Source organism: Podarcis raffonei, chromosome 14 (assembly GCF_027172205.1).
Source record: "Podarcis raffonei isolate rPodRaf1 chromosome 14, rPodRaf1.pri, whole genome shotgun sequence".
NCBI lineage: Eukaryota > Metazoa > Chordata > Lepidosauria > Squamata > Lacertidae > Podarcis > Podarcis raffonei.
The window spans coordinates 10299502-10319312 of NC_070615.1; the positions used below are offsets into that span (position 1 = coordinate 10299502).

Genomic DNA, 19811 nt, shown 5'->3' on the forward strand with positions numbered 1-19811 from the left:
GTGGGAAAAACTTTGGAAACATCACCTCAATTTCACGGCCTGTGTGTCACTAAAAGAGAACTTAATGAAAATGTTCTACCGCTGGTATCTGACCCCGGTAAAATTAGCCAGAATGTACGGATCTTGCAACAAATGTTGGAAGTGCAAAGTAAGGGAAGGGACTTTCTACCACATGTGGTGGGAATGCCAAAAGGTCAAAGAGTTCTGGGAAAGCATACACAATGAAATAAAGAAAATGTTAAGATATACTTTTGCTAAAAGACCAGAGGCGTTCTTACTAGGTTTGGTAGGAAAGGAGATAAAAAAGAAGGACTGCAAACTGTTCCAATATGCTATAACGGCAGCAAGGGTGTTGATAGCCAAAAACTGGAAACAAGAGAGTTTGCCGACTATAGAGGAATGGAGAGCCAAACTACTAGATTATGTGGAGATGGACAGGATGTCAGGAAAAGTTAGATATAAAAAAGATCAGAGATTTGTCAAAGATTGGGAAAGTTTTACGGAATATCTGAAAAGCTTAACTGATGAACAGATAACACTAGTGGGTTTCAAAGGTGCTCTGTAGAAGCAAAGGGTAATGCCTATGGAAAAAGGAAGAATGAGAGTGACTTATGGCACTACATACAAAGGAATGCGGATTTATTTATTTTTTGTTATTATGGACGATTCGTGGAATGGCAGAAGGAAGTCCTTTTTATTTTCTCTGTAAAAAACAAGAGTATTGATATAATTTGATTTGTATTTTGATTTTTACAAATTAATAAAAATTATGCAAGAAAAAAAAAAGGAAAACGCAGCCTCTACAGGGGGGATTCCTGATTATTTAAAAATTAAGATTTTTCTTGGCTAACATCCTGTATTGAAGTAAGTTTTGAGGACAATCAAGGCACACCACAGCTTGTACATGAAACAAAGAGAAGGTTGGGGCACATGCCTGGCCCTAAGCCAACAGAAATGCTTGACTCTGCCCTTTCATACTAAGTAGGAGATGTTAGCTCTGAACTTTTTATGTGACAAATGAGACCAGTTTGAAGGCAGAATCCCTTTCTTAGGGCTTCTGATTCAGGAATTGAGGAATCTGCTGACTCTTGGGCTTGTATAAGTATTAATAAACTGGAAGCTTGTATAATTTTTTATTTATTTTTAAAAAATTCATTTACTGTTCACAGTTCTGACCCATTCACCTCGTTTGGAAAGTCATGTAGCTGAACAGATCCAGTTTCAGGCCTGGATTGGGGCTCATAATCTATAGTTCAGATGGGTTTGAGTGTGTTGCCTTTCTACTGCAATCCAATCCTAGACTTACTACAGTGGACACCCACTGTCTTTCTAGAGATTGCCAGACTGCAAACTGGAGAACATCATTTATATTGAAGAACTGATGATCCAGTTCTGTGGAAGACCCCTGCTCCCTTTGGTTAGGCTTCGATTTCAAGACAATCAATAAGGTTGTTGATGACAGATGACAACAAACTGAACTTGCCGGAATGTCAGGAACAAACTCTTTTTATAACCAGTGACTAATGCCTGGAATAGAGGCATAAGGAGAGAGAGCGTGTAGCATTCTGCTAGGGACAGAGTAATGAAAACCTATAACCAGTTCTCCTGCTCCTGTTTTTCTAGAAGGGGAAATATAAGAAGTTTATATGGAAGGGCAGTCATACTCAGGTTAGCAGGATGAAAGCATCCGACATACTAAGAAAAGGGTTAATGCTCACAATGGCTATAGCATGCCAAGAAAGGATTCTGGGATGTCATATACCTTTTTCCAGAGGCAGTTTGTACAGTTATGAACAGTCTTATGTGTGACAGCAGCTGAGCAGTCCATCTGTTCAGCTGCTGTCTGCCTCAGAGTTAGTCAGTCTGAAGGAGTGTTTATTTTAGATACAAACCTATGTAAAATGTATTAGTAACCTAAGTATCACCTGCCTGTCTTGTACATTTAATCTAACAAGTGCAAATACACTGAGTAAAAGTTATTTGTTATTTAAACTTTAAAAAGAGAGTGTCTTGCGTAATTTTAAATGACCCAGTCTCTTCTTTCGCATAGCTCTGTAAATGGGAACTAGAGTCTAATTCCCACAAGATTCTGCTACTGCAGGCATCAGGCATTTGCTAGGGTGGCAAGTATGATGGAAAAGTTTGTTTGTTGGGCAAATTGGGTCACCAAGTGTTTTTCTTTCTTTTCTTTTTCCTGCCAGCAACCGGTTAACAAATGGCAGCATCTGATTGGCCGGGGTCCAGGGGTGGCAGTTTAAAAGGAGAGGATTTGGAGAGACAGGTTGAGAGGTTGGGAGATAGGGAGTTGGTTCTGGGCAGAAACATCCACTCTGAGGAATGTATCAAAAGCTACAGAAAGGAGTCTCTGAGCTTAGTGTGAAGGACAGTGTGTGGTGTCCTGTGAGAGTAATAGGCCAGGAAATAACCTGGAGGCTGAGGCTGAGCCAGGAGAAGTAGAAGCTGTAAGAGAGACAGTCTACTTAGGTCTCATTCCAGTCAGGAGGGGAGAGATTCTTCTAGAAAGAGAAGACTCCCAAACCAGTTAAGAGGGGTGTGGCAATCCCTTGGGTCTGTTACTTGGAGTACCTCAGGAGTAGGATTCTCAAAGGGGTGCGGAACTGACAGAAAGTGCCACCTTGTTTAAGAACCAAAGTATTAAGTGATAACAGCCATGCAACATCTGAGAAAGAACTGAAGTGAAATAACTGGAAATAAACTGAGCGTTTACCATTTAGTCTAAAAACCTGTAATCTCTACCTGAAGCAAAGTAACTGAACATAAGTAACTGAAGTTTAAAAGAAGCTGTGCTTGATTAAGAGTCCATAATATCAGTTAGATTTAGTATAAATGTTATTAGGTGAACGGTTACCTGAATAACATTATAACCTGAAGAACCCTTTGTTTTACCCACTTTTGTGTCAAAAACGTACTTTGTTTAATAAAACCTTTCTTGTTTGTTTGATCAATTCCTGCTTGAGACTCCACATCATTAAGTTTCCCTCACACAAGTCCCCCACTAGATACCTTTAATCTGGGGTAAATTGAAGAAGTTCATGTAATTGGTGTACCGTGAAAGGACCATTGCACCGTCGCAGCAAGTATAACTATCCTAGCCCCAGACACAAAGCCAATTGACACAATCAATTTAATATCACTTTTTTGCTGAACATCAGTATTAAACAAAATCAAAACAAAATCAGAGACTACTTGAAGCTCTTTGATAGTATTATGGTTACTGAAGTTCAATGTAAATATGTTGGGGTTTTTTAAACTCCCCCCCCCCCACAATGTGGGACATAACTTTCCCCCCTTTAATGTGGGACATTTAAGCCAGGAAGGTAAATGGGGAGGGGATGCTAGAATTAGATTTGAGGGCTTGCCAGTGTTAAACAATGGAAGGTAGTCTGTTTTTTTGCATCCTTATGAGGCAACTCCCACCAGTTCCTTGGATTTGGAGTTTGTCATAAAATAGCTGTAAATGGGGGGGGGGCAGTTCTTGACTTTAGCAGTAATGTATGTATCTTTTAAAGTGGACCTTTGGGGAGCCCCATTTTTTAAACAGACTGTGACAGCAGCCCTCCTTACTGCTTCTCCACCCATCTACATTTTGCTTGAGTAATGTGATTCTGGGAGTGACTTTTCCCCCTGCCCATCAGTCTGATTGTGGAGCTTTTTGCTCATGTAGCAGCACCAAGCGTCCAGGGCAAAGCCAGAAAAACAAAGAATTCTACCTCCTAATATTTATGCTGCCTATCCTGTGCCCTGAAAACAGAACACCTGTTGTGGTTATGGCTACTGAACATTTGGCACAAATATCTGGCACTGCCCTACCGTACTTGGAATCAAACTGGCATTCGTTATTCTGACCTTTTTTCTTTTTTTAAGCCAAAAAGCTCTCTTTTTCCACAACAGGTATGCACCTGACAGTTGTCTGAAAATTGCTTGGGTAGAAATGAACATTTTTAAATATCTGACAATGCAATGAAGTGAATAAGGAATAGCTTCGAACAAGAGCTTGTTCTCTTTTATGCTGCAGGTCCATCTAAGAGAGCCCATGCTTATGAATCCCAGTGCAAAAACCCAATCCCTGAATCCGGCTGCTTTGACAGCTGGGATCAATAATAGGTCCCTGAACTTGAAGCAGCAAGATGCCATGGATGAGATGTTACAATTTTACAATTTAACCAGTTCCCCTGCTCTTGGCTTTTCTAGTAGGGGAAAGATAAGACGTTTATATGGAAGGAAGGGCAGTCACACTCAGATGAAAGCATCCAACATGCAAAGATAAGGGTTAATGTTCACAAGGGCTATAGCATGCCAAAATAGTATTCTGGAATGTCATATACCCTTTTCCAGAGGCAGTTGGTACAGTTATGTCAGTTATTATGAACATTCTTATGTGTGACAGCAGCTGAGCAGTCGGTCTGTTCAGCTAGTTTCTGCCTCAGAGTTAGTCATTCTGTAGGAGTTTTTGTCTTAGATACAAATCTATGTAAGATGTATTAGTAACCTGAGTTACACCTGCCTGGCTTGTACATTTAATCTAACAAGTGCAAGTACACTGAGTAAAGGTTATTTGTTATTTAAACTTTAAAAAGAGAATATCTTGCGTAATTTTTATAGGAGGGGAAAGGGAACTAATTAAAGGGTTAAACAACCCAGTCTCTTCTTTCGCATAGCTCTGTAGATGGGAACTAGAGTCTAATTCCCACAAGATTCTGCTACTGCAGGCATCAGGCATTTGCTAGGGTGGCAAGCGTGAGGGAAAAGTTTGTTTGTTGGGCAAATTGGGTCACCAAGTGTTTTTCTTTCTTTTCTTTTTCCTGCTAGCAACCGGTTAACAAACGGCAACGTCTGATTGGCTGGGGTTCAGGGGTGGCAGTTTAAAAGGAGAGGATTTGGAGAGACAAGTTGAGAGGTTGGGAGATAGGGAGTTGGTTCTGGGCAGAAACATCCACTCTGAGGAATGTATCAAAAGCTACAGAAAGGAGTCTCTGAGCTTAGTGTGAAGGACAGTGTGTGGTGTCCTGTGAGAGTAATAGGCCGGAAATAACTCGGAGGCTGAGCCAGGAGAAGTAGAAGCTGTAAGAGAGACAGTCTACTTAGGTCCCATTCCAGTCAGGAGGGGAGAGATTCTTCTAGAAAGAGAAGACTCGCAAACCAGTTAAGAGGGGTGTGGCAATCCCTAGGGTCTGTTACTTGGAGTACCTCAGGAGTAGGATTCTCAAAGGGGTGCGGAACTGACAGAAAGTGCCACCTTGTTTAAGAACCAAAGTATTAAGTGATAACAGCCATGCAACACCTGAGAAAGAACTGAAGTGAAATAACTGGAAATAAACTGAGCATTTACCATTTAGTCTAAAAACCTGTAATCTCTACCTGAAGCGAAGTAACTGAACATAAGCAACTGAAGTTTAAAAGAAGCTGTTCTTGATTGAGAGTCCATAACATCAGTTAGATTTAGTATAAATGTTATTAGGTGAACGGTTACCTGAATAACATTATAACCTGAAGTACCCTTTGTTTTACCCACTTTGGGTTAAAAACGTACTTTGTTTAATAAAACCTTTCTTGTTTGTTTGATCAAATCCTGCCTGAGACTCCAAATCATTAAGTTTTCCCTCACACAAGTCCCCCACTAGATAATCTGGGGTATATTGAAGAAGTTTGTGTAATTGGTGTACCGTGAGGCGGTTGCACTATGTGTAAGTGAGGAATGGCCCGACGGTACCAGGGTGAGAAAGGGCTGTTGTGCCGTTGCAGCAAGTATGATTATCCTAGCCCCAGACACAAAGCCAATTGACACAAACAGAAAAACCTAAATGGCAGACTTTTCCTATGAAAGTACCATTGCAGAACATCTAATGATCCTAATGAAAAATTAAATGTTTGAATTGTTTTCTGTGTTTAAAAACCTAGCAACCTCCCTGCATGTAGAAAAGTAGCACATTAGGGAACCCTGGAGAGAGAGAGAGAGAGAGAGAGAGAGAGAGAGAGAGAGAGAGAGAGAGACAGAGAGACAGAGAGAGAGAGAGAGCTCTCCTGCCACCTAGTGATTAAAATGTGCCCTTGCAGTCTGAAGTGCCATAAACCCAGAACCACATAATTTATATGGCCTTGTTAACACTTCCCTGCTTCTAACTTAGGTTTCATGCTTTCAATATTCTCCTCACTGTCTTCCAAAGACAGAAAAGCCTTTGTCTAGATGGTTGATTATGATCATCACCATGTATGGAAAACACCTGCCACAATCACTTTTATTTTCAATTGTTTTCTTCTTTAATAAGCTAGAAGTTATTTGTACATAAAGTCATTTTTGTACAGCCATTTAGTATCATATTTACAAAATATTACACAAATTGCACTTTGAATGTGATGGCCTTGTTCCAGGAAAGAGAAAGAAAAAATAACATTAATTTAAAAAACTAAAGAAACCTCCAGACATGAAATTACAATGTGCCAGCTGACTGCGTAACTGCAAGCCAGCTGGTTTAGTGAGCAAAATAAAGCATTTTCCATTATAGAATTCTTTAAACATGTAAGATTTATAGAGTATAACACAGAAAAATATATCCTTTTACAATACATAAGTCTTTTAAAATTTACACTCAGTATACTTATAAATTTCTTTTAAAAAATCCATTAAAAATAACTATAAGCAGTCAACATCCTTTCTAGTAGTGAGTACATTCACTTAATACCATGAGTGGGGAGGAAAAATTCCAAGACCCTGTATAGTGGTACCTCGGGTTACATACACTTCAGGTTATAGACTCCGCTAACCCAGAAATAGTACCTTGGGTTAAGAACTTTGCTTCAGGATGAGAACAAAAATCGTGCTCCAGCAGGAGACTCCATTAGCTAAAGTGGTGCTTCAGGTTAAGAATGGACCTCTGGAATTAATTAAGTACTTAACCCGAGGTACCACTGTATCAAAAACAAAACAGTGCAACAACCAAAACTCTGGCTTGGACCCATCTGAATTATGTAATTGTATCTCCTCCCAGTGGCGTGGTGTGGGGGGTGCGGGGGGGCCAGCCGCACCGGGCGCAACATCTGGGGGGGCGCTAATCTAGTGGAAGAGACTCGAGTGCTAAAATCCACGGGTTAGGGGGCGCAAATTACTTGCCTTGCCCCGGGTGCTGACAACCCACGCTACGCCACTGTCTCCTCCTCCCCCAACAAGGCCTATATTAAAACATAAATTTCAGCAATTGACTGAAATACAGCTTAAAATCGAATTAAAATCAAAATAAGTTCAGGTGGCGACCCACAAATTATAACTATAACTATAGGAGTTGGAAACCTTAAGTACTCACCTGGGTCAGCTATTTGTATGAGCCAGCGAGAAGAGTTAGAGAGGCCACTTGTATGCAGGGTCTTGTAAAAGGAGAGGGGTCAGACTGAGCCCCGACCAAAGGCCTGGCAGAACAGCTCCGTCTTGCAGGCCCTGCGGAAAGATGTCAAGTCCCGCAGGGCCCTGGTCTCTTGCAACAGAGCGTTCCACCAGACTGGGGCCAGTGGATGTGAAGTGGTCTATAAAATCCGCGTAGTAAGAATAAGAGACCAAGGAAAGGCCTTGTTAAGTTGTGCAGGCCTCACCTTTTTCTAGATAGCTATTGTTCTTGTTATACTCCTGTGTTCACACCACTGTGTTAGCAGCAGCACCACAGTCCCAGTTAACAGCAAAGAAAAACTCAGAGCTAAAAGTGGAGCCGCAGTCAAAAAAATGGCTCTGAAAAGCAGTCCCCATCCAAGGCTGCTCCTGACTCTGCCCTTCTCTCTAGGCTTTACTGCTTGGTTTGCTGAAGTGCAGGACTCCCATTTCACAAGCCTCAGCTTTGCAGGTGAATGCATAACAGTAGGAATTCTCAGTGCAGAGATAAATAAACCATCAGTAGCCTGAGAAATTAAGTATTAATTGAAAAGTTTCCAAAAAATGAGGTATGGTAGGCCCCAAGGCCACAGAAGTCATGAGATTTGGCTGAATTCTTCAATAAACCTTTTCATGTCACATTTCATGTTACATTTTCTGTAACCATCGAAAAACAAAAACATTCTTAAAATGGAAAACCCTGACTCAAAGAAGATAAAACCTCAGTGATACCAGAACAGTATAACAAAATCATCTCAAGCCAATTGTTCCGGCATTACTATTATCATTTCCAAGCTTGCTTTTTCTACATTCAAACATTTAATACACGAGATCCAGGCAGCAAACCACTTAGTCTCTAGTATGGGGGAGGGGGAAACCCCACATTATCTATATTTTACTTGGATGGAATACCCTCATTTCTTGTTTGCTAAATTTTTGATAGCAGGCCCAGCAAATTTAGGCCCAAGCAAATTTAGGCCCAGCAAAACAGCTAGATTAAGATGGCTGTACTATTTATTAGAAATAAAATCCTATTTATTTTCAAGTAATTAGTACCCTAACTGTGTGTGACCTATCATCTACCGTTTATCAGAAATTGTGCAAATCTGGTTTATTCACAACACAGCACATGCACAATCCGGGGGATGGGGGGGTTGGATCTGGCAGACCAGGGACAACGTAAACAGAAACTGCTTCAAATAAATACTTCCAAATGTATTTCCAGGCTTCACAGTGAAAAGAAAAAGACTGCTAGTTACATGCAGAAAGAGTTAGCCACCCTGGTTCACAAAAACATATACCCTGAGAATATCTCAAAGGATGATCATAGTTTTTGCTCATGCTACATCCGAATACATTACCCAAAGTCACATCAGCCTGAATGTACTAAACATAGAAAGATGAAAAGGAACAGTTTAGAGGTAGACCAGCAACTAAAATTTTTCCTTGCGTTCATATTCATTACTCATTTATCTAATGTGGTGGAAACCAGGAGTACAAAATTAGTGGGTGCTGTGGAACCAAATAGTTCATACTAGGGCACTTAAGTTATGGTAAGGGCCTTAGAAAATCGATATTGTTATGGCAGTTGCAACACAGGTCCTACATTATCTATAAACTGTGAGGAAGATATGAACAGCTTTCTCCATGTGGTAAGCGGGGCTGACAAAGAACCTATGCTGCAGAGTTGAAGACGAGAGCCTAGCAGAAGACTCACTTTGCCATAGCAATCTGGATTTTCCATTCCTAAAATTGAGGTCCTTCACTATTCAATAATGCAAGTTATAGCAGGGAATGTTGAAATACCACTGCAAGCTGAAGATGAAAGAAACCTTACCTTTTGGGGCACTTGGTTGTGGTCCTCAGGCAGCACTTTCTGTGGCAAGCATGCTTGCATACTGAAATCAGGAACACAACAATTAATACACTCGAATGCTGCTGTACTGTGTCTCATGCTGACAGGAAAGCATTTTAAAAAGGGGGAATTGGTTGAGCACCCCACCACACCTGCTGATTGTAGCAACATCTGGAGAGTCACAGGTTCCCTACTCCTGGAACAGACCTTCCTAAATACTTGGTGCAGAATAATGCATTTAAACACAGGGGTGTCAAACTCAAATTCATCGGGGGCCGCATCAGCAGTTTGGTCACCCTCAAAGGGCCGGTTGTATCTGTAGGACTATGTGTCCACTCTTTATTATCATAAATTATTGTCATTGCATTCAATTATTACTGTTTTTTGTAATAATGTAGACGGTCCAGAAGGATGTTATGGTCGATTGTATCAAAGGCCGCTGAGAGATCCAGCAGAACTAGGAAACAAAGTTGTTACAAAGAATGAGCCCTAATGAGACGATTGCTGCAATCCTATGTGCATTTACTTGAAACTCCTGTCGAAGAAAGTGAGGCTGGCTTCTGAGTAAACATACACGGCATGGGGCTGTAAATAAAATGTGTGTGTGTGTGTGTGTGTGTGTTTGTGTGTGTGTGAGAGAGAGAGAGAGAGAGAGAGCGCTCTGACAGGAAAGCATCAACATGCCTTGTGCACTCTCATTTTCCTTGGCTAATTCCCCTGCCCCCCCCCATCTCGGGGTGCCACTGCATAGCGCAAAAGGCGAAAGAGCGCGAGCGCGCTGCCTGCAACTGGATCTCCGGCTTCTTCCTTTCCTTCCCCGAGGCGGGAGGGAGAGATCAAGGCGGAGCTGCTGGCAGGGCGGAGAGCGAGCCGCCCAATTGTGTGACCGAGTGATGGAAGGGCTGCAAGGAGCCGCGTCAGATCTCCTCCCAGGAATGTGCCAGCGGGACTGACATGTGCCGGAAGGCAGGGAGAACCGCCCAGCGTCGCTGCGCGGGCGCGGAGTCCAACTTGTGGAGCTGAGATAGAGAGCCGGACGCCAGATCGCCTTCCTCGCTTGGCTTGCCGCGAAATTGCAAGAGGAGGAGGAGGAGGTGGGGGGCGGGGAGCGGAGGGGGTGCCAGGGAACACAGCCCCCTCCCATCACGGCCATCATCAACGCCGCCCCTACTTTACATTTATTTTAAGGGTGTTTGGAGTGTGTGCGCGCGCCTCTCTCTCTCTCCCGCTCACCCCCCCCACCAGCCACCCCATATTCCCAAAGAACAACTTGATCACGGGCATCGTCGGTCCTGGAAAGGCTGGCTGTGCAAAGATGGAGAGGTAGGCGAAATGAAGAGGAAGGGAAGCCCCGGGCTGGTGAAATCCAGCGCGGCGGAGAAGAGGACGCCTCCCGCAGGGCGAGTTTGCACGCCGGAATCCGGCATCCCCGGAGAAGATCCAAGGCTGGAATAAAAAAGTTTCTCCGAGGAGAAAGACTCCCCCTCCGCGGCGCGGAGAGACCTGACCTTCCGCTTGCTCTTTTTGAGCAGTGAGCGGGAGAGAGAAGCCAGCTGCCCGCCTCGCTTCGGCCCCCGACGACGAAGGCGCAAGTTGAGAGACGCGGGGACATTTGAAGCAGCAGCCACGTCCTTAAGAGCGACGGGGGGGGGGCGAGTAGGGAGCCGCACCATGTAAACTTTCTTGTGTCAAAAAAAAAAAAGCGAGAATAAAAGGTGAAGGCTGGCGGCCGGCGGTGGCTACACGGGCCACATGAGGAGGCCTGGCGGGCCGGATTTGGCCCGCGGGCCTTGTGTTTGACACCTGTGCAATAAAAGAAGGAAGTTTTCAACTTACAACATCTGCTTCCTTCTTCCTTCTCTTTTTTCTTTCTGTTTTGGTTACCTGAAACAGAAAGAGCTAAATCAGAAATTAACAGGTTCAGAATCTTCTCTCCCAGTCACCCCTCCGGTTCATTCTGCCTCCTCATGTATCTTTCAATCCTTCACAAGCACTTTTCAAGGGCCCAATTAATGTCAGGTGGACATTTGGTATCTCCCATAATGCTTCTCCCCTGCCCAGTACATCCCTCTGTCATTTCACATCCAGCCTTCAGCACTCTAGCATTCCTAAGACACTGCTCAATTAGCTCTGGGGTGGTTGGAGGCGTCTAGAATCCTGCTGCCAGGGTGATACCGGTGCCTTTAAAAAGATACCCAACAAAGGGATTAATAAATTAAAGAACAATCCTGCCCTACTTTAGTACTAAACAGCTGCCCTCTGCATGTTTTTCCATGCTTCCAGCTCTGTCCAAAAGACTTGGTTCTATTCTAGAATGGCAGCCATTTAAAAGATGTGAGCACACAATTATGATATTGTTTTCAACTAAGCAGGGCTGGCCCAATACATTTTGGCACCTGAGACAAACCCCCATATGTTGTCGCCCTCCCTACCAGGGAAGAAGGAGTGAGGGAAGATCTACATCAGGAACAGAGGGGCAAGAAAGATCTATATCGGGGTCTGTTGCCCTGGTGAATCCTGACACGAGGCAGTCACCTCACCTAGCTTCATGGGTGGGCTGGCCCTGAATAAATATCTGCAAAGAGTAAGGTTACTGTAACTTCCGTCATAGAGCTTCAGTATGCTGATGACAACATAGTGTGTGCATGCTCAGAGGATGACCTCCAAACCATCCTAAATATCTTTGCAGAAGCTTACGAAAAGCTTGGCCTATCGCTCAACATCCAAAAAACAAAAGTGCTGCACCAACAAGTACAAAATAAAATTTCTGCAGCACCACAAATCCAACTCAACGGTGTAATATTGGAAAATGTTGATCACTTCTCCTACCTGGGCAGTTATCTTTCCACAAGGGCCAACACGGATGCCGAAATCCAGCATTGTCTGAGCTCTGTGAGTGCGGCTTTCTCCCGATTGAAGTGCAGTGTTTGAGGACCGGGACATTCGCAGGGAAATCAAAATGCTTGTTTACAAAGCTATTGTACTACCAACCTTACTGTATGCTTGGGAAACATGGACCACTTATAAATGCCATCTCCAACTCCTTGAAAGATTCCATCAATGGTGTCTCTGAAAAATTTGACATATCACTTGGGAAGACAGGTGAACTAATACCAGTATACTGGAAGAAGCAAAGATCACCAGTGCTGAAGCAATGATTCTTCAACATCAACTTTGTTGGACTGGTCATGTTGTGCGGATGCCTGATTATCATCTTCCAAAGCAACTACTCTATTCCAAACTTAAAAATGGAAAGCGTAATGCTGGTGGTCAACAAAAGAGGTTTAAAGACTGTCTCAAGACAAATCTAAAAAAATGTAGTATAAACACCAACAATTGGGAAACACTTGCCTGCGAGCGCTCCAGTTGGAGAACAGCCTTTACCAAAGGTGTTATGAGCTTTGAAGACACTTGAACTCAGGATGCAAGGGAGAAACGTGCTAAGAGGAAGGCACGCTTGGCAAACCCTCACCGAGATCAACTCCCACCTGGAAACCAATGTCTCCACTGTGGAAGGACGTGTGAATCCAGAACTGGCCTCCACGGTCACTTACAGACTCACTGTTAAAAGATTGTTCATGGAAGACAATCTTACTCAGCTACAGGTGATTGCCAAAGAAGCAGCAGCATTGGGATCTGCTGCTCCTGTGGATCCTGCCCCCTGAGATGGTTGCCTCACCTTGCCCCATGGGGGGGCTGGCCCTGCAACTAAGTCCTATTCAAAGTAGACCGACTGAAATGAATGGACCTAAGTTAGTTGCTGATGCTTCCTGATCTTAATTTTGTGTTGAGTACTGCAAGCTAAACTTTTCAAATTGCATTTGTTATTTAACCTACTAATTAGGGAGACTATGAGACATATTACAAACTGCAAGGAAAGTGGTTAGTGCCAGGACCTCAGCAATGAATGCCCTTTCTACAAAACAAAGCTTTAGGAGGTAGTAAGGTCACAAGAGGGAGGCTCTTAAGGTACAGAAAAAGAATGTGATCCTTATTTCAGTGGGATATAAGAGTAATAATTTGGTAGGATGTGTCGGACCAGTTTACCTTTAAGGCAGTACAATTTGAAGGCATATACTCTGTCATATATTCATCCAAAAACACCTTGAAGGTATTGACCCAGACCTGGATAGGTGATTCACACCAGTCTCTATGTTCAAGCCGCATTGTTTCCTCTAGAATCTGTTCAAACAGGACATATAGGTCTTTGTACTAGAGAGGGGTGTTGCAAGGGGGGTGCGGACCATCCCAGGTGTCATGCCTGGGGGGGTGACAAAATCCCCTCGGGTGGATCGGCGTGGCAGCACTCGCACCCCCGGTGGGCGGTTTTTCACGTTTGGCATGATAGTCGTGAAAATCCGCCCACTGATTCCACAAGTACACCCGGCAATCAGCTTGGCACACCCTGGCAGGTGGCATTCACCCCCCCCCCAGCGGGTGGTTTTATGCGATCGGCGATTGGATTTTCACGATTGGTGGGTGGCGCTGGCACCCCCAGTGGGCAGTGCTCGCACCCCTGGCTGGTCAACCAGGGGGTGAGCACTGCCCGTCGGGCGTGCCAGCACCACCCGCCAATCGCGAAAATCTGACCGCCGATTGCGCCCAGCGGCCGGGCATATTTGTGATCAGTGGTTGGATTTTCACGATGGCGATCATGCCAATCGCGCAAATCCGCCCACTTGGGTGCGAGTGCTGCTACACAGCAGGGGGCGAGTCGTGGGGGCCCCCTCTGGCGCGCACGGCCAGCGCCCCTGTCGGATAAGTCTCTCCTCCTGTCAGGTGAGGCACGCGTGGGTCACCCGGAGAAGGCGGTGAGTGGGGCTGAGCTGAGGAGCGAAGGGGGAAGCGGAGAGCTGCGAGGGAGGAAAAAAGAGATTTAACTCGGAACTGTGGTGAGGTTCTTCTTCTTCAAGCCTCTGTTCGCCTTTCTTCACTTAGAAAAATATCTTAGTGTCAAAGTGCACTGAAGCACTTCTTCCCATTCTTCCAAAGGTGCTGGAGGCTATAAGAATAAATTTGGCAGTCAATTAACTTTTGCTTTAGCTGAGAGCAGCTTCAGACATTGCAAGTAAGAGTGTTAATGACTTGCAATCTTTCCTTTCTTTCTTTACTTGTGTGGAATGTCTGAAATAGTCACTCATACAGTTTCTCCTCAGAGGAGAGATGAACGGAATGGCTTTTTGAAATTTGTCCACACATACAGGAAATAAAATGCAGATATGAAGGGGGAAGAAAATTAGAAGCAATTAACTCAGGATCTCCCCCTTTCTTTTGGCTAAACATTTTATACCTTCCATCTGCAGCTGCAGTCTTCTGTGCAGCTGCCAGTTTTCCAATCTCTCCTTGGGACATTGTTTTGTGAAGCGTTGCTTGGCCTGCATCTGAAGAGAAGTACCATAATAGCTGCAAAAATTTCAGGCGCAAGAAATACTTCAGAACCAGCAGGGTCACTGGATATTGCAAGGATATACAATCATCTTACAACAGTGGACTCAGGGGCGGAGGAAGGGGTGGGTGTGGACCACCCCGGGTGTCACCACTGAGGGGGGTGACAAAATGCTGGATGGCACTCACCACGGGGCCTGCAGCACGCCCGAGCCACGTGTCTTTCCTGGGAGAGATGTGGTGGCTTGGGTGTGCACAGGCCCTGCGCTGCCCAAGCGGTCTGCCCGCTGCCTCAACCCCAGCTGTAGGGCGTGAGTGGGAGGAGGCAGGCAGACTCCGGAGGCCCCACGGTGCACCCCGCCCCTGTGGGCAGCTCAGCCCACCCCTAGGCGCACTGCCCCAGGCTCCCAAGTGGCTTCCTCCACCACTGGATGGACTTAATAGTGAACTCAGGCCAGGTGAGACCTGCAGGCAGAAGTTCACTCAGCAACAAGACACAGCTAGCCTGTCTGTGCTCCTAGAGTTGCTATATGCACTGCCTTGTCCCATGAACTTAACTTGGTTTAGTAAGATGATACAGGAACAAGACTTGTTACTGTATGTATTATGTAAAATTTATAGGTACTAAAATATATAAGGATATTCATGGGGTAAATATTTAATGCATAATTAAACATATATGTATTATGTCTTATATACAGGATAATGTATATATAATTTATCATGGTGTAAAGGAGTTAATGTAATATATACATAGTAGTACAGTATTTAGATCGTCACTCCATACTAGTGCATGAGGCAAAAAAGCCGCTCTAGTCGGCTGTGGGGAGACAGAAGATAGTTTAATTAAAATGCTAGTTTTGGGGGCTGGCGATGAGGGGTTGCGGCCTTCTCTTTTGATGTCCTAGGAGGGTGTGTCTCATTTCTGGCTCACAAGGCCAGTTCTTTAGGTTAATTTAAGCTACTAAGGCTAGTTACCTTTTGAGGAGTTTATTTTCTATTGCAGCAGTTATGAGAAGAAGAATTATAAAGTAAAGTGCTGAGGCTAATTTGTCAATAATAATAAATGGGTATTCTACAGGTTGGCCCCCAATTCATGTTAAAATGATAATATCCGAGACTAAAAGTCAAAATTGTATTTGGGATAGTGGATGATAGGAGAAGGTGTGTTGTTTTGATAGGTGTATTATTGGTATAAAAAGTAGGATAGAGAATAGAAGAGCTAGGTCACCACCTAGTTTATTAGGAATTGAACAAAGAATAGCTTAGGCAAAGAGAAATCACTCTGGTTTAATGTGTGCTGGGCTAACTAAGGGTTTGCAGGGGAGAAGTTTTCTGGGTCTCCTAATAGATTTGGTGAGAAAGGTGCCAAGTGGAGAAGGCATAATAATATAATTAAAACACCTAATAGATCTTTGTAAGAGTAGTAGGGGTGGAATGGAATTTTATCTATGTTAGAGTTGAGGCCTGTTGGATTATTTGAGCCTGCTTTGTGACGAAAAAGTAGGTGGATTATGGAGGTACCTATAATGAGAAAGAAAAGTAGCACATTAGGGAAGGGGATCCCTGACCTCTCTTCCCATATGACAAGATTTACTTAACAGCCCCACCCACCCAGTGTGCTCTTCTGCCCCTAGTGATTAAAATGTGCCCTTGCAGTCTGAAGTGGCATAGTCCCAGAACCACATATGGTAATTTATATGGCCTTGTTAAGACTTCCCTGGAAAACTTCTGCTTCTAACTTAGGTTTCATGCTCTCAATATTCCCCTCACAGTCTCCCAAAGACACAAAAGCCTTTGTCTAGATGGTTGATTATGATCATCACTATGTACGGAAAAAAATCTGCCACTATCACTTTATTTTCCATTGTTTTCTTCTTTAATAAGCTAGAAGTTATTTGTTCATAAAGTTGTTTTTGTACAGCCATATAGTATCATATTTACAAAATATTACACAAATTGCACTTTGAATATGACGGCCTTGTTCCAGGAAAGAGAAACAAAAATAACATTAATTTAAAAAACTAAAGAAACCTCCAGACATGAAATTACAATGTGCCAGCTGACTGCGTAACTGCAAGCCAGCTGGTTCAGTGAGCAAAATAAAGCATTTTCCTTTATAGAATTCTTCTTTAAACATGTAAGATTTATAGAGTATGACACAGGACAATATATCCTTTTACAATACATAAGTCTTTTAAAATTTACACTCAGTATACTTATAAATTACTTTTAAAAAATCCATTAAAAATAACTATATGCAGCCAACGTCCTTTCTAGTGGTGAGTACATTCACTTAATACCATGAGTGGGGAGAAAATTCCAAGACCCTGTACTTACAGATTGCACAGGGTCAGGGAGTGCAGGTGGGGAGAGTAGACTGCTATCTTGGAAGACAGGTATCAGGCAAAAATATGGATGTGGAAATGAATGGAAATACTTTTTTTCTTCCTGTTGCCAGTATCAAAACCAAAACAAACAGTGCAACAACCAAAACTCTGGCTTGGACCCATCTGAATTATGTAATTGTGTCTCCTCCTCCCCCAACAAGGCCAGTGCTGAAATGAAGGCTTTGCACTGGAAGAAATGGGAATTAGTACCCTGGAGTGTATGCAGAGCCTAACACTTCCCAGCAGAGCAACTCATCAAAATGAGGGCCAGAAGACAAGTTTCCAAAGGATCTTTGTGCACTTGCTGAATGTGGCTCAAACAGAAAGAAGCATCTAATGTGTGTGGGGAAAATGCAATGACTATCATGCAGTTCGGGACCAAGAGCAGGATTGGGGGGAGGAGGAGAGGAATGCAGCTTATTAGTCTGCAACATACAAGCATTAAGAGAGGTGGGTGCAGAGAGTAGGGTACCCTTTCTGGCTGTGGGTGTCCCAAATTGCTGTATTCTTTTTCCTCCCTTTCTTAAAGGGTAATTTGAAGCAGGAAGAGCATAGCTGAGGATTCCTGTGTCACCAGCCAGACAAAGTCTGACTAACAGGGCAAGTGCAAATGAGTAAAGTGGCAGTAGATATCGAGTGGAATGAAGTTTGTCCAGCTGGTTTGTGCCACAAGACCCACACAAATGGAGCTGCAATTTTCAATTGCGCCCCCCCCCCTTTTGTAATTGGAAGCCCCGGCCTGAATTTGGAAGGGGCTGCTTGCATGTTTGGTTTTAAACCACCAACTCATCACTGATTCTTAGCCAGTCAGACCACTCAGACTGGAAATGAGGCGTAGGACCTGCATACAATCACTAACAAAAGCTGGTAACTAAAGGTTATCAGATTTCTTGCTCTCATGTATACAATCACAGTACACGGCCCCTGTTGGTAGTTTTTTTAATATTAAAAGATTTTTTAAAATTACACCTATATTTGCATGGGTGTTACAAAGCAGCTGGGCAAACCTTAGCCATCTGAATATTTTCTGCTATCCTCAGTGATGCTCTGAAAAAATGGGGCTCCCCAAAGGTCCACTTTAAAAGATACATACATTACTGCTAAAGTCAAGAACTGGAGCAAATTTTCCCACACACATTCACAGCTATTTCATCACAAAGACAAACTCCTGAAAGCTCCAAATGCAAGGTACTGCTGGGAGTTGCCTCATGACATAAGGATGCAAAAAACGACTACCTTCTGTTGTTTCACACTGTCAAGACCTCAGATCTAATTCTAGCTTCCCCCACCCACCCATTTACCTTCCTGGCATAAATGTCCCACATTAAAGGGAAAAAAGTTAAGTCCCACATTGTGAGGGGAAAGTTAAAAAACAAAACATATTTACATTGAACTTCAGTAACCATAATACTATCAAAGAGCTTCAAGTAGTCTCTGATTTTGTTTTGACTTTGCTTAATACTGATGTTCAGCAAAAAAGTGATGTTAAATCACATTTTAAACAGACTGATTGTGACAGCAGCCCTCCTTACTGCTTCTCAACCCATCTCCATTTTGCTTGAGTAACGTGATTGTGGGAGTGACTTTTTTCCTGCCCGTCAGTCTGTTTGTGGAGCTTTTTGCTCATCTAGCAGCAGAGTGTGTCCAGGGCATAGCCAGAAAAACAAAGGGTTCTATCTCCTAATATTTATGCTGCCTCTCCTGTACCCTGAAAACAGAACACCTGTTGTGGTTATGGCTACTGAACATTCGGCACAAATATTTGGCATTGACCTACCTGGAATCAAACTGGCATTTGTTATTCTGACCTTTTTTTAAAAAAAGTCAAAAAGCTCTCTTTTCCACAACAGGTATGCACCTGACGGTTGTCTGAGAAGTGCTTGGGTGGAAATGAACATTTTTAAATATCTGACAACACAATGAAGCAAATAAGGAATAGCTTCAAACAAGAGCTTGGTCTCCTTTATGCTGCGGGTCCGTCTAAGAGGGCCCTTGCTTATGAATCCCAGTGCAAAAACCCAATCCCTAAAGTTGGCTGCTTTGATAGCTGGGATCAAGAAAAGGTCCCTGAACTCCAATTGTCTTCTGGTGTTCTTGTCTGCTTGCACATTCCCTTGCCCATCACAGACAGAACTGGGGACTGACAGAATATGCAGATACAGCTCGCCGGCCCTTCCTTCCTTCAGGTTTACTGAGGGAACACACTGAGTCCCAACACACTGAGTTCCAGAACGCCGGTGGCAGCAGACGGGGTTGAAGAAGCAGCAAGATGTCATGGATTAGATGTTACAATTTTGCCGCGATCAGCTGGTGCGGCTCATACCATAAATTCATTGTTTCCGAGTAGCACCAGCTGCTGGGCATTGTTGTAATTGGCAGCATCAGGCTGTCTCTTCTGGCCTGGCCCGGCACTTGCCTCTGGGGGCTCTTTGGCTTTTGGCGGGGAGTTCTTCACATTCTTCAGCTTCTGCTTGCCCTTCTCGGGATTGAAAGTCCCTCTAGTGGTGAACTGCGGCTTGTCGTCCAAACCTCTGAGGTGCCCTGGCGCTTGTTCGAGGGCTGTGGCATCCCCAGAGGGAGCTGCCCGGTAGAAAGGCGATTTGGAGTATATCTGGAATCGCTTCCTAGTTACATGAGGTAAGCAGGAGGAGGAAGAGGAAGGAGAGGGTGACAGAGATGGAGCAGACACAGAGGAGTCTACCGACTCCACAGATTCCTGCTGCTTCTTCAGATGCCTTCGAGGCCTGGTAGTGATGGTGTCTGCCTTGATGGGTCTGGCGAAGCCAAGTGCTAAATTTCTATCTGG

At 43.8% G+C, this 19811-nt stretch overlaps 1 protein-coding gene across 6 annotated transcripts in view; it reads right to left on the reverse strand.

Annotated features, from left to right (window-relative positions):
- The window catches only part of MYO9A (myosin IXA), a 183915-nt gene that overhangs the window by 16475 nt on the left and 147629 nt on the right, over nucleotides 1–19811 (reverse strand). For 3 of the 6 annotated variants that reach the window (XM_053364310.1, XM_053364308.1, XM_053364309.1), the window contains one exon: nucleotides 16472–19807. The exons of 2 other annotated variants lie outside the window; for them this stretch is intronic. In XM_053364310.1, coding sequence (XP_053220285.1) covers nucleotides 19323–19807 — 485 coding nt within the window. In that variant the 3' untranslated portion in view covers nucleotides 16472–19322. Of the gene's footprint in view, nucleotides 1–16471; nucleotides 19808–19811 lie in introns of those variants that run through there. One more of the 6 variants, XM_053364311.1, reaches the window with a different exon arrangement.